At 49.3% G+C, this 14288-nt stretch overlaps 1 protein-coding gene across 1 annotated transcript in view; it reads left to right on the top strand.

Moving 5' to 3' along the window:
• Positions 1–14288, top strand: part of SPTBN4 (spectrin beta, non-erythrocytic 4) — a 78515-nt gene that overhangs the window by 45825 nt on the left and 18402 nt on the right. Inside the window, exon 20 of the mRNA XM_036407984.2 lies at positions 1345–1608. Within this exon, the coding sequence (XP_036263877.1) occupies positions 1345–1608 (264 nt within the window). The remainder of the gene's footprint in view (positions 1–1344; positions 1609–14288) is intronic.

The following is a 14288-nucleotide window of genomic DNA, read 5'->3' as shown; positions in this document are numbered from 1 at the left end:
CAAATAAATAGTAAAATAATGAATAAAGAAATAATAATATAAGAATACAGGCCACATACAACTATAAACCTACTTTTGCCCATGCCTGTCTTTCTTTTTCTTTTCTTCTTTTAATTTCGTTCTTCACAGTTTTTAAAAATATATATTTTATTGATTTTTTACAGAGAGGAAGAGAGAGGGATAGAGAGCTAGAAACATCGATGAGAGAGAAACATCGACCAGCTGCCTCCTGCACACCCTCCACTGGGGATGTGCCTGCAACCAATGTACATGCCCCTGACCAGAATTAAACCTGGGACCTTTCAGTCCGCAGACTGACGCTCAATCCACTGAGCCAAACCGGTTTCGGCAGCCCACGCCTGTATTTCACTCTTTCCTGCAGCCTCCCCCACAGGCTTCCTTCCATACCTTTTTAGAGCATTAAGGAGCCAGGCGGGGCAGCCCCAGGGAGCTAGGGTTAAAGTGGGCTTTGCATTCCTACAGCCCTGGGTTCTAACTGTCTGTGTGCCTGTTACCCCATGTGTGTGGGGAGTTGTGTTAATCTCTTTGAGCCTCAGTTGGCTGTGCTTTAAAATGAAGGAAATAATGAATATATAATAAGCTACGTAAGTGCTTCACACAAGGCCAGGCACCTAGGAGCTGTAATGGCTCTGGTATTGTTACTTTGAATGTGCTTTAGGCCAACATATATTGAAGTTTGACTTCAGTCTTGGCAGGACCCAGGCAGATTTTTTGCTCCAAGTCTCAATCCCCAAAACTGCCCTCTACTCTGGCTGAACCCCAAGACCTGCAGCCCTGGACATCCCCACTCTTCTGACTCAAACATAGACACCCAGTGGGCCTTAAACTCTTAAGTGGCCATAGATGCCCCCTAAATGGTGGCACATGGCAAAGCCACTCTTCTTGACTTTGAGTTTAATGGAAGTTCCTCTCTCTCTCTCTCTCTCCTTCTCCCTCTCCCTCTCCCTCTCCCTCTCCCTCACTCCCTCCCCCCCCCCTCTCTCTCCCTCCTCCCCCCTTTTTTATGGCCTCTATCCATGGTTCTGAACTTATGGGAATGTCTCTGTGGCTATCACTTTATGACTGTCTCTCTGCCTGTCTCCCTCTCCACACTTCTATCTGCCGTCTGTCTTTCTCCTTGTCTCTGTTCCCATGACTGGCCCCTTTAATCTCTTCACCTACCTCTGCATCCACCCCTCATGTCTGTCTCTCTCCGTGTCTCCAACTCCTTTCGGCTCTCTCCACATCTCTCCCTGCTTCCTGTCCCGTTGCCTCCATACTTTCCTGTCCCCTCGCACTGTCCACCCCTCCCCCTCACGGCCTGACTCCCACTGTCTGGGGCAGGAGGGCCAGCAGCTGATGCAGGAGAAGCCAGAGCTGGCGGCCTCGGTGCGGAAGAAGCTGGGCGAGATCCGGCAGTGCTGGGCCGAGCTGGAGAGCACCACCCAGGCCAAGGCCCGGCAGCTCTTTGAGGCCAGCAAGGCTGACCAGCTGGTGCAGAGCTTTGCTGAGCTAGACAAGAAGCTTCTCCACATGGAAAGCCAGCTGCAAGACGTGGACCCCGGGGGGGACCTGGCCACCGTCAACAGCCAGCTGAAGAGGCTGCAGGTATGGCCTGGCTGACCCTGGTGGGGGCTTTCTGTGCCTCAGCGGGGCCTGAGCCAAGGATGGACTTGGCTCGAGGTATTTCAGACAGAGGGGATTTAAGACAGGGACTTCTTTCAAATGTGTTAGAAGAACTGGAAACAGAAAGGGAAGATGGGGGCAGTCCAGCTAGTAGTAAGTGTTGGAAGCAGCTAGAACCCTAGGGCATGGGATAGAAAGGGGAGAGAAAGGATTCAGAGCCAAGAAGCAGTATGTGAATAACTGGTACACGAGGGTTCACAAGACCCTGCCCTCTGCTTCCTGGTAGAGAAACGAGGCCCAGAGGGAGAGGACTGGCTTTGCACAGAATAATGATTACCTCTTCCTGTGTAGTGCTTCCTGTGTAGTGCTTCCTGTCCGTCTCCCGGACACCTCCCACCGACCTAAGAGATTGCTATTAGCGTTATCCCCTCCCCGTTTTACTGATGGGGAAACAAGCACAGGAGGTAAAGCACCACGCCCAAGGACACAGCTGGCCAGTGTCTTCCTTACCGACTGGGGGGGTCTGAGAGAACACACACAGCTGGTGGGTGCCCAGTATCTGACCACGTGACGTAAGTAGCAGGAGGTGCAAGTGTAGGTGTTGCCTCTCACCTCCCGAGGTGTGCCAGCTCCTGCCTCGGCATGCCAGGAACCATGCCTGGCCATGACTGAAGAGAAACCAAGGCTCTGGGGAGAGAACTTACTGGCTCAGGGTAGCAGGAGGCAGGGGCTGGATTAAATCCAGGTCCTTATAGCCTTCACACACCTTGGGATCCACCTTCTGCATGGTTATGCTTCTAAAGTGCTTGGTATAGGCTCTGGCAGGGAAAAGTTGACTCAAAATAAAAGTATAGTGATGCCAGTTGGTATGTAATTATTTATCTATGCAGCAAATCTTTTTTGAGCACCTGCTGTATCCAGATGCTTTTCTGGGTGCTGGAATATAGCAGCAGGCAGAACTGACAAAAATCACCGCCCTCGTGGGGCTCACAGTCTGGTGAGGGAGATAGGCAAAGGAGCAAAGAGACACTATCTGAGTGTGATGCTGGTGGCGTCATTGATTTATATGCACCATCGGGTCTCAAACACCTTGGTCTACAGGACCTGGCTACCTCTCCTAAGTCATTGAGCTCCCCAAAGACCTTTCTTTTGTATGATTATACCTATTTGGTATTTACTACATTAAAATTTAAAACATATATACTTATTGATTTATTTAAAAATAGCAATGGCCAAGGCCCGGAGCAGCCGGGTCTGGTGCGGCCAGGCCAGGAGCAGCGGCTGACAGGCTGGGAGCAGCCAGGCCTGGAGCGGCCGGGCCTGGAGCAATTGGGCCCAGAGCAGCCAAGTCGGGTGTGGCCAGGCCTGTAGCAGCAACAGCCAAGTCCAGAGCAACTGGGTCAGGAGCGGCAGTGACCAGACACGGAGCAGCTGGTTGTGGAACAAACCAGAGCAACAGAGGCCAGGCCCGGAGCAGCCTGGCCCAAAACAGCTCGCTCCTCACCTGCCCCTGCCCCACGGCTGCCTCTCAGACATGGCTGGAAACTTTTGCGGGAACTTGAGAGTCTGCTGAATCAAGTGATGAAGGCTTAGATCTGGATGTGTTGAGTTAGTATAGTCCTGGGGTGTTGATCTGTGAGTGCCTTGGGTGGGGCCTGGATGAGGCTGGTTGTCCTATTAGGAAATGTCTTTTGTGTGAAGTGTATCATTTGGCATGTGGAGGTATTATTGATATGAGAAAATGCTAAGTAACAGATTTGCTATCTGAAAAGGGATTTACTATCGGGGAAAGGGAGGGAGGAAGAGACTGAACATAAACTGTGCACCAATGGATGAGGATGAGGGGGCAGAGGGTGGGGTGGGAACCTGGTGGAGGGGGGAAGAAACGAGGAACCTGTGTAATAATATGAACAATAAAGATTGATTTAAAAAAAAAAAAAAATAAAAATAAAAATAAAAACTCAAAAAAAAAAAAAAAAAAAAAATAGCAATGGCCAAAACCGGTTTGGCTCAGTGGTAGAGCAGGTTCAATTCCAGTCAGGGGCATGTACGTTGGTTGCGGGCACATCCCCAGTAGGGGGTGTGCAGGAGGCAGCTGGTCGATGTTTCTCTCTCATCGACGTTTCTAGCTCTCTATCTCTCACCCTTCCTCTCTGTAAAAAAATCAATAAAATATATTTTAAAAATAAAATAATAAAATAAAAATAGCAATGATAAACCCAAAAGCATTAACACAAAATTCTTCTTTTAAGAAGACTAATTAGCCCTAGCTGGTTTGGCTCAGTGAATAGAGCATCAGCCTGCAGACTGGAGGGTCCCGGGTTCGATTCTGGTCAAGGAAAGATAGCTGGGTTGTGGGCTGGGTGCCCAGTAGGGGGCGTGCAAGAGGCAGCCAACAAATTTTCTCTCATCATTGATGTTTCTATCTCTCCTTCTCTCCGAAATCAATTAAAAATATTAAAAAAGAAATAACTATATTTTCCAAAACAAAAGAAAATGTAGTGAGGAGACTGGCATTGCTTTCAGTGCTGCCACTCTCCTTTGTGTCCTGCCTAATAGAGGCCCTGATCGTCACCTTGCTGCATTCACTCTGCGGGAGGGGCATGGGCCAGATGGGCCCTGCAAAACCTGGCTCTGCACTTGGGAGAGGATGATGAAGGCAAATGGCACCTTAGTGTTTTAATTAAAAGAGTTGCAACCTTGCAGACCTCCTAGAAGGATCCCGGGGTCCCCAGGAGCCCCCGGAGCACACTTTGAGAACCTCTGATGTCCTTCATGCCAGGCACAGATACGCCTTCCTGCCCAGCAGCCTATCTGGAAGGGCTGTCTGTGGCCCTTCAGAGCAGTGCTTAGTTCTCGTCCACCCTCCTCCCTTGATGCTCCCAGACAACAGCAAGGAAGGTGACCCTCCCACTGGCCTCTGAAACATGGAACATTGCCTGAGCTGGACCCCAGGGCTGGACAGGCAGAGGACACATGGGGATGACTCAGCCCAAATCTGCTCCGAGGGATTGCCCAGAATATAGGCAGAGACAAGTGGTGGCTAGGTGGTCAGACAGAGAAGGGAGCTGGCAGTACCAGCAGCCAGGGGCCGAGGGAGAAGAATGTGGGGAGGGAGGGAGGCAGACAGACTTGGGTTCAAATCCCAGCCAGGGCCCCTGTTCCATTCCTCTCTGAGCCTCTGTCATCCACGTTAGGGCAGACTACCTGAGGGCTCCCAGAGCAGGTGAGGCTGTGCCCTGAAATGGCCCTTGGGATGTGGTGAGCTCCCAAGAAGTGGGGTTCTGAGGCCCAGATTCCCCACCTGGACCAGAGGCATGCTCCATTGAGGCCTGTGTGAGGAGGGTCCTAATGGGGGTCTTGACAAAAGTGTGGGCAGGGGACGGGGAGGCCACGGAGATGGTGAGCGGGGTGGGGTTCAAGCCGGAGACTTTACCTCCTGAAGAGGCCAGGGAGGAGCGGGAGGGGCGAGTCACCAAGGGGGCCCTTGGCCAAGAATGGCAGCCAGCCCTTGGCACTGCTGCAGGGAGGAGCCGGAAAATGATATCCCGGCTTCTCTCTGCTCTCATCCGTCTCCTGCTTGTGCCCCACAGCCCCACAGGCCTCCTCACGGGTGCACGCACTCCCACAGCGACCACATTTGGTTAAGTGCTTGCTGTCACTGTCTTAAAGTTCTTAATAATATTTGAACTAGGGGCCTTGCATTTTCCTCTTGCACTGGGCCCACCCCACTGGCAGCCAGAGGGTAGGGTGCGTACAGGTCAGCCCCCTGGGGCACAGAGCAGGTAGAGAAGCTTGCTGGTGGGTCAGGAGTGGCAAACGAAGACAGCCAGCCCAGCAGCAACTATTCCTGGGGTGATGGGTGGCCTCACCATGACAACTAACGCTTCCCAGCCCACTTACTGGGGTGGGTAAAGGCACACGCTCAGGACTCAGCAGATCTGGGTATGGGCCACTTACCAGCTATGTGGTGGTAGGCAAGTGGCTTTGCCTCTTGCTCTGAGCCCCAAGTGCTTCCTCTGTGCATGGGACGGACCCCACTGCTAAGCCACTCCTGACGGCAGGCCCACGGAGGCAGCACAGCATCACGATCGAGGCCCTGGATGCTGGAGCTTGGCTGCCTGGTGAGAAGCCCTGGCTCTGTGACTTACCCTGGAAGTGACTTCTCTTTGTGCCTCAGTTTGCTCTTCAGTGAAATGGGCGTGATAATAGTACTGACCTTCTGTGGACAGTATGATTACAAGACACAATGCAGACAGTGGTTTCAGAATTGCTGACCCAACAGATCTAGGATTCAGTGTTTGTTTTCAGGCTTTTCCATTTTAATGTCTTCAGCCGGAGGAGATATCATACACTGTGTTCAGAAGTTATTTGGTTCGTTATTTCTTCACCTTCACAGTGGTTGTTATTATGGGGCAGAGTTGTGTCATTTGTTTCTATTTTATTCCATGTGGGCATTTCCCCTGTCTGTAGAGCTTTTTGGAAATGTATTTGGGGGTGACAATATCAAGCATTAATATAGTGCCCAGAGTTAGAACCGTCTTCAGTTCACTTAATCTTCCCAAACTGCCTACTCAAGCGATGCTAATCAGGAGCTCCTGCCTCCTTCCCGCTCACACGCCTGGTGTGCAGACCTTTTAGATTCCCCCATTCTCCAGGAGGGAACGCGTCTCACTGCAGTGTTTGCATTTGCATTTTGGGAATCTGGTGAGCCTGGGCATCCTTCTCTCTCCTTTAGGCCATGCAGTTTTCAGAGGAAGGGTTTGGGGCCTCCTAGCCAGCTCTTCCCTCCCCATGGGGTGTGGTTACCCCACCAAGCCCTGGACGCCATGAAGTGGGGTCCCCAGGGTTTCAGGGAGAGCCAGAGACCAGGGGGGAAGCCACCATCTGGCCCCTCCAGGTCACAGCCTTGGGCGCCGGCGCCTTTTCCCCAGCAGAGGGAGCCTGAGCTCAGGCCCGAGTGACTCAGTGGCCAAGGTCCCCAGATGGAGCCCAGCTGGGCCTCGGGAGTTGCCGCTGGGTGGGGGAGGGGCTGCCCAAAGCCCGTTGTCCTCTGGGGCCCTCTGGAGAGCACAAACACGGGGCATGTGCAGGAGGGAGAGGGTGGCCCAGCTAGACACACATCCTGGCTGCTCCACCGCTCAGCTACAGGGCCAGGCTGGGCTGGGGGAGGTACTGGCTCCCGCTGGATGTGTGAGTGATCCAGCTCCTCTCCCCTCCCTTCCCCTCGGCCTTTCTCTGGGCCCCCGTTTCCCTCTCTTCCTCTCCCTGGTTCCCTTCCTCCCTCTCTCCCCTCTTCCTCTCTCTCTGTCTTGCTCCCCCATTTCTTCTGTGACTGTTTCTCTCTGTTCCTGTCTCTCCCATCTCGGCCTCACTCCCTCGATCTCTCTTATCACCGTGTCCTCCCTGTGTCCCCACCCCAGGTCTAGGCCATGTGACCCAGAGTCCTCTCTCAGCACCTCCTGCCCAACTGTCCTTCTGGCTGAAGGGCCAGATGGTGGCGTCCCAAGCCCCCACTCTCCCAGGCCAAAGGGGCCTGGCCAGCTGGTCTGGCTCAGCCACTGGCTCCCGCTCTGGGGGGAAACGCTGACCTCCTACCATCTGAGGATCCAGCCAGGGGAATGTGCTGGAGGCTTTGCAGCTGCTGGGCTGAGTCCCTGGGGACTCTTTACCACCCTCCACCCCAAGTGCGGCTCTTTCTCCGGCCGAGGAAACACCTTCCCCCCCTTTTCAATTCTGTGTGCCACATTTCTTCACCTAGCTCTGCACCGGCAAGGGCTATCATGTCAAACTCACTGCGTGCCTCATTTGGCATGCGGCCTGCCAGCCTCACATGTGACATGCTTGGCCTAGGGGAGCAGGCCACGTTCGGGAGCTCCAGGGTCCATTCCATACCATGTGACCAAGGGCAAGTGACCTCACCTTTGTGAGCCTCAAGGTCCTCAGTTACAAAGAAGCAGTGACAGAGAACCACTAGGGTTTTGTGGTCACATGATCCTGGGTTCAAACTTTGGCTCTGGCAGTTTTTAGTTGGTACCAGGGACTACTCCTCTGTGAGCCTCGGTTTCCCTCTCTGGTAAATGGGAAGGCAGCACGGTGGATCTGAGTAGGAATCAGGTTGATCTGGGGTCAGGACTCGCTGCAGCATACCAGCCAGCGCCTGAGGCTTTTTTCAAAATGGGCTTTTCTTCTGAGCTTCCTCCTCCTACTCTTCCTTCTCCTCCTCCTCCTCCTCTTCTTTCTCCTCCTCCTTCTCCTCTTTCTCCTCCTCTTCCTCATCCTCTTACTTTTGATGTCTTAAATTTTTTCCTTTTTTATAAAACTGATATCTGATTTCATACCATAAAGTGCAGTTCAGTGGTTTTTAGTGCATTTGCAAAGTTGAGCAACTCTCACCACTAATTCCGGAATATTTTCTTCACCCCAAAAAGAATCCCTGTGCTCATCAGCTCCCTCTACTAATCACGGGAGTGGAGACATGCAACATGTGGCGCTTTCTGTCTGGCTTCTTTCACTTAACGGTATTTTCAAAAGCCATCCATGTTGTGGGATGTGTCAGTACTTCATGGCTCCTCCGGTTTAACGTTTAAAGCTAGTTTAACGTTTTATGTTAATCTTTAATGCTACTCAGCTAAGGGAGACACAGCAGCAGGGTCAACACTCATTTGCAGAGACCTACCCTGTGTGGGCACAGTGCCAGGCTCGGATCCAACTGTGAACAAACCATTGTCCCCTCCAGCCTTCCGGGCCTCAGACGCTGTTGTGTTGTGAGGAACACACGAGTTATCCCTGGTCTGGTGCTCAGAGCAGTGCCTGGCGTGGAGTGAGCATCAGGCCGTGTTACCTGTTATTGCTGTCATGCAAGAACTTCAGGCAGAAGGCTTCCTTCCCCTCCACACACACAGTCGCCCCTCCAGGGGTGTGAGTGCTCCCTGAGATTTCCTGTGCGCACACAGACACATGGCGCACACCCCAGGCTGAAGCTTGCCTTTTCACTTGGCAAAATACCCTCGGTGTCCTTTCTTGTCACAAAGTCTGTGGCTGTACCTTCCTTTTAAAGTTGCATGGTATTCCACGGGCCCGTGTGGCAGTCTGTCTTCAACCAGCCTTCTGTTGGGGGACCTTTGGGCTGTTTCCATCTGCCAGCATAAATAACACTGCAGCGTTCATCTCCGCCTGTGTGTATTTGAGCCCACGTGCAAGCGTTTCTGTAGACAGTGGTCCTTAAAGTGGCACTCCTGGGCCTGAAGGCACACCATTAAAGATAGGTGTTGCTAAATGCCCTCCGGAAAAGGCGGGTAACGCCTGCAGGGTGGCCGGCTGCAGCCCCTCCCCTGCAGCCACCACCGTTAGGTGTTGTCAAACGTCTTCATTTCTGCTGGACTGGGAAGTGGCAGGGAACTGTCCTGTAGTTACTTTAATTTGCTTCTCCCTGAGCATTGAAGGAGGCAGAACACCTTTGTGTGTGTAATGACCAGTGTGCTTCTGCATTCTTTGCCAATGTTTGCAAGAAAGGATACACAGGCAGTCCTCAGGGTACATCGGACTTGACGTATGTTATTTTGTGGTTATGTCGCCATCTCCCATTTATTTATTTATTTATTTATTTATTTAATAAATTTTTATTGTTCAGATTATTACAGTTGTTCCTCTTTTTTTCCCCCCCATAGCTCTCCTCCACCTGGTTCCCATCCCACCCTCTTTCCTTACCTCCCCCCCCATTGTCCTCATTCATAGGTGGACGATTTTTGTCCAGTCTCTTCCTGCACCCCCACACCCCATTTATTTATTTTTTAAAAGTTCCGACGTCTGTACATATGTGCTTTATGCTTTTTATTATTTATTTACAAGTAAAGGTCAGGAATTGTCATCTTTCTTTTAAATTTTGTTACTGTGTCACTTCGTTACTGCTGTGTATGTGCTCCACGGAGTGAGTAGGTGCTTACATAGGTGGGCTCCGACTTACGGCGAAAATCTCGTCATATCATGCCTTAGGAACGGATCTCTAACGTAACCCAAGGACCTACTGTGCATTAAATGGGTGTTCAGAATACATGGAATTTTCATAGGTGTAGAAAAGTGTCCGTGTCTGGAATCATTCCATCTTAGGTCATATGGCCACTTGCCGGTGGTTGTGGACGGTTTTCATATAATGGAAAGTGGAACTTAAAACTTTAACATTTAAGAGTTTCCTGAATTCTATTTTCATCTTCCTCACAAAAAAGGTTTTTGGGGTTACTATTTTATTTTTCTTTGATTTCTGTAGCTTATGATTAAGCCTTTTAAAAATTTCCATCTTAGGCCAAAACCGGTTTGGCTCAGTGGATAGAGCATCAGCCTGAGGACTGAAGGGTCCCAGGTTTGATTCTAGACAAGGTAATGTACGTTGGTTGCAGGCACATTCCCGGTAGGGGGTGTGCAAGAGGCAACTGAACGATGATTCTCTCTCATCAATATTTCTAACTCTCTATCCCTCTCTCTTCCTCTCTGTAAAAAATCAATAAAATATATTAAAAATAAATAAAAATAAAAATTTCCATCTTAGATGGTTTTGACTTGTTATAGTTTGATTTTCACTCATTTTTATGACTCTTACAGGATATGATCTGTATCAGCTGGGACTGGGGTGCAGTTCATAGACTTAAACCCAGATTGACTTAGGCTAAGAAGGGACATTTGGCTCTGGTAGCTAAAGATTCAGAAGGCATGCAGCTTCTGGCATGGCTGCGTTTGTTCCTCAGTTATGTCCTCAGGCATGTGTTTCAGTTTTTGCACCCCGCTTTCCTCTGGTTGGCCTCACTGTTGGGAGCCTGTTTCCTCGTAGTGGCAAGATGGCCCCCAGTAGGGCAGGTCTACATTCTATCAGCTCAGGAACCCCGTGGGAAAGAGAGTACCCCTTCTGAGCTCACACATTTTTCCAACAAAAATGGAAAGAGTTTTCATTGACCAGTTTTAGGTCACATGCCATCTTTTAACCAACCCTTGTGGCCATGGTGACTCAGTATTCTCATTGGCAGGCCTGAGTCACATGATCATTCTTGGATCCACTGGATTTCATCAGCTCTTCTAGAAGCCAGAAGGGTTTTCATTGGCCCAGCATAGGTCACATGACCCAGTCCCTGTGGCCAGGTTGATTTCAGTGTTCTGGTTGGCCAGGCTTGGGTCATGTGGCCACCCTTGGCCCTGTAGGTTTTATTAGTTGCCCAAGAAGCTCAGGACCTGAGCGTGGGACTTGAGGTGCTGGGAAGGAAGGAAGGGATGGGTGTTGAGCTCTGCACTAAAGATCCTTAGAACAAAAATCTTGACTTGGTTCTTAAGTTTTAAGCTCTTGCTTACAGTCTTTTGCCCTAATCTGTTACTGCTTAATTTCATTGTTATTTTGTTTTCTTTTCTAGCTTCTGCCCATCTGTTTAGAATCACACAAGTCATATGTGTATATTACTTTGTTTTTTGTTTTGTTTTGTTTTGTTTTATTTTAAAATATATTTTACTGATTTTTTTTACAGGAAGGAAGGGAGAGGGATAGAGAGCTAGAAACATCAATGATAGAGAAACATTGATCAGCTGCCTCCTGCACACCCCCCACTGGGGATGTGCCCACAACCAAGGTACATATCCTTGACCGGAATCGAACCTGGGACCCTTCAGTCCGCAAGCCGATGCTCTATCCACTGAGCCAAACCGGTTTCAGCTGTGTACATTACTTTGAGTAAAAGACCTTACTAACCTAAAAGTCTTCAGCGAAACAAAGCCTGCCTTCTGTATACCTCCCAGTCTCACACCCCAAAGAGAACCTTGATTATTATTTGTGTGCACCCTTTTTGACCTCTTTCTAGCACTTACCAATTTACCTACGTGGATTTTTAATGTTTTTATTTTGTTCTTCATATTTAATTTAAAAATTTAAATAAATAAAATTTATGTTTCAGACATGAAAAAACCGCCTTTACTAGTTTGGCTCAGTGCATAGAGCATCAGCCTGCAGACTGAAAGGTCCCAGGTTTGAATCCAGTCAAGGGCACATGTCTGGGTTGCAGGCCTGATCCCCAGCCCTGGTCGGGGCATGTATGGGAGGCAACCAATCCATGTATATCTCTCACATAGATGTTTGTCTCTCTAAAAAACCAATGGAAGAGTCGTGTGGGCCCTGATCTGCAATGCTCAGTTCGACAGTGTGTTCTAGAGACACTGGGCAACATTTATGAACACTGTGCTGTGTAATAAAACATCTTAAAGACAAAAAAACTCAATGGAAAAAATATGCTCAGGTGAAGATTAACAACAACAACAAGAACACATACAGCCCTGGCCGGGTGCTCAGTTGATTGGAGCGTTGTCCCATACCTCAAAATGTTGTGGATTTGATTCCACTCAGGGCACATGCCAAGCTTTTGGGTTCGATCTCGTCAGTGCACTTATGGGAGGCAACCAATCAATGTTACTTACATTGAAGTTTCTCTCTCTAAAAGCTCTTCCTTCTCCTCTTTCTCTCTTTCTCTCCCTTCCTCCCTCCCTCTCTCTCTCTCTCTCACAAATCAATAAACATATCCTTGGGTAAGAATAAGTGGGGGGAAAATATAAAAACCCTATGTGAGAAGTCTCTACTTCACCTTCATTGCCATTCACCCTAACCCTAACTCATCCCCAGAATAGGTACCATCTGTTATTAATTCTTGTTTATTCCAGGGAAATTTTCTTCTGTAATATTTTTATTGATTTCAGAGAGGAAGGGAAAGGGAGAGAGAGAAACAGAAACATTAATGATGACAATCATTGATTGGCTGCCTCATGCACACCCTCTACTGGGAATCGAGCCCACAACGCAGGCATGTGCCCTGACTGAGAATGGAACCATGACCTCCTCGTTCATAGGTTGATGCTCCACCACTGAGTCATGCTGACTGGGCTATGGCAGGGAAGTTTTATGCATCTGCAATCCACTACAATTATATATTAATATGTATGTTGAAAATTCCTTTTCCTCTTGACAGTCAGTCATGACTATCATTTAGTACTATTATGGATTTGTTTAACCATTTCACTCCTAATGGACATTGAGGTTGTTTCCTATTTTTCCCATTATAAATTCTGCTATGATGAGATCCTTGGACAGAAATCTCTGCTACAGTGAACATCTTTGGACAGACATCTTTGCGCATATGTGCCAGTACTTCTTTAGCTATATTCCTAGAATCAGATATACAGGTGTTGGATCAAAGCATTTTGACCCAGTTTGCATTTTGATAAGACCTGCCAAATTGCCTTACAAAAATGCTGCATTCATTTACACCACTGCCAGTGTGGCTGAGTGTGCTCACCTCCCTGCATCTTTGCCAACACTAGATATTATTGACCTTTTAATGTTTTCCCTTTGGCAATCTGATGAACAGAAAAGGATACCTTATTTAATCTGTATTTTTCTGCTCATTAGTGAAAATGGGCATCTTTTCATGCATTTTTTTTCCCTTCTATATGTTGCCTCTTCACATTTGATGCCCATTTCTCTTCTGGGTGGTATTTCCTTGTTGATGTCATTCATTTGTACCTCGAACAAATCACAGGCGAAGGACGTGCTATGTGTCAGGCACTGTTCTAGGAACTCAGGAACACAGAGGTGAATTGACACAGCCTCTGCCCTCATGAATCTCACATTCTAGAAGCAGGAGACCAATAAAAAACCTGGTGGGTGGGTATGAAGAGATTAAACCTAGTGGGTGGGTGGGTAGGTGGGAATAGATTAACCAAATTACTTGTATGCATATATACATAACCCAGGACACAGACAATAGAGTGGTGAAGGCCTGGGAGGGGTGGGGGTGGGCTAAAAGGTTCAATGGGGGGGGGGGGGAATATGTAATATTTTTAACAATAAAGATTAGGGGGGGGGGGGAGAATAGGATTGAAAAGCAAAACAAGCCCTAACCAGTTCGGCTCAGTGGATAGAGCATCAGTCTGGGGACTGACAGGTTCTGGGCTAGATTCCAGTCAAGGGCATATGCCTGGGTTTTGGGCTCAATCCCCAGTAGGGGGCATACAGGAGGCAGCCAATCAATGATTCTCATCATTGATGTTTCTATCTCTCACTTCATCTCTGAAATCAATAAAAATATATATCCAATATAATAAAAGCCTCGGTGGCATCACGCCCTCACACAACATCATCACAAGATGGCCGCCAGAAGATGGCCAGCAGGGGAGGGCAATTGGGGGCGAGATCATGCTGGCAGGGGAGGACAGTTAGGGGTGATCAGGCCTGCAGGGGAGGGCATCTGGGGGTCATCAGGCCCGCAGGGTAGGGCAGTTGTGGATGATCAGGCCAGCAGGGGAGGGCAGTTGGGGGCGACCACGCCTGCAGGGAAGGGCAGCTGGGAGCAAACATGCCAGCAGGGGAGGGCAGTTGGGGTCAATTGGGCTGGCAGAGGAGCACTTAGGTGTCAATCAGGCTGGCAGGGGAGTGGTTAGGGGGCAATGAGGTAGGCAGTAGGCAAGTGGTTAGGAGCCAGCAGACCTGGATTGTGAGAGGGATGTCCGACTGCCCGTCTAGGCCCAAATTCTGGGATTGGGCCTAAACCAGCAATCAGACATCCCCCAAGGGGACCCAGATTGGAGAGGGTGCAGGAAAGCAAAACAAAAATAGAATAAAACCTACAAATAAAATTACC

Source organism: Pipistrellus kuhlii, unplaced genomic scaffold (assembly GCF_014108245.1).
Source record: "Pipistrellus kuhlii isolate mPipKuh1 unplaced genomic scaffold, mPipKuh1.p scaffold_m20_p_38, whole genome shotgun sequence".
NCBI classification, from domain to species: domain Eukaryota; kingdom Metazoa; phylum Chordata; class Mammalia; order Chiroptera; family Vespertilionidae; genus Pipistrellus; species Pipistrellus kuhlii.
Note: the sequence above shows the minus strand (reverse complement) of the source record. Positions and strands in the feature narration are given on the sequence as shown.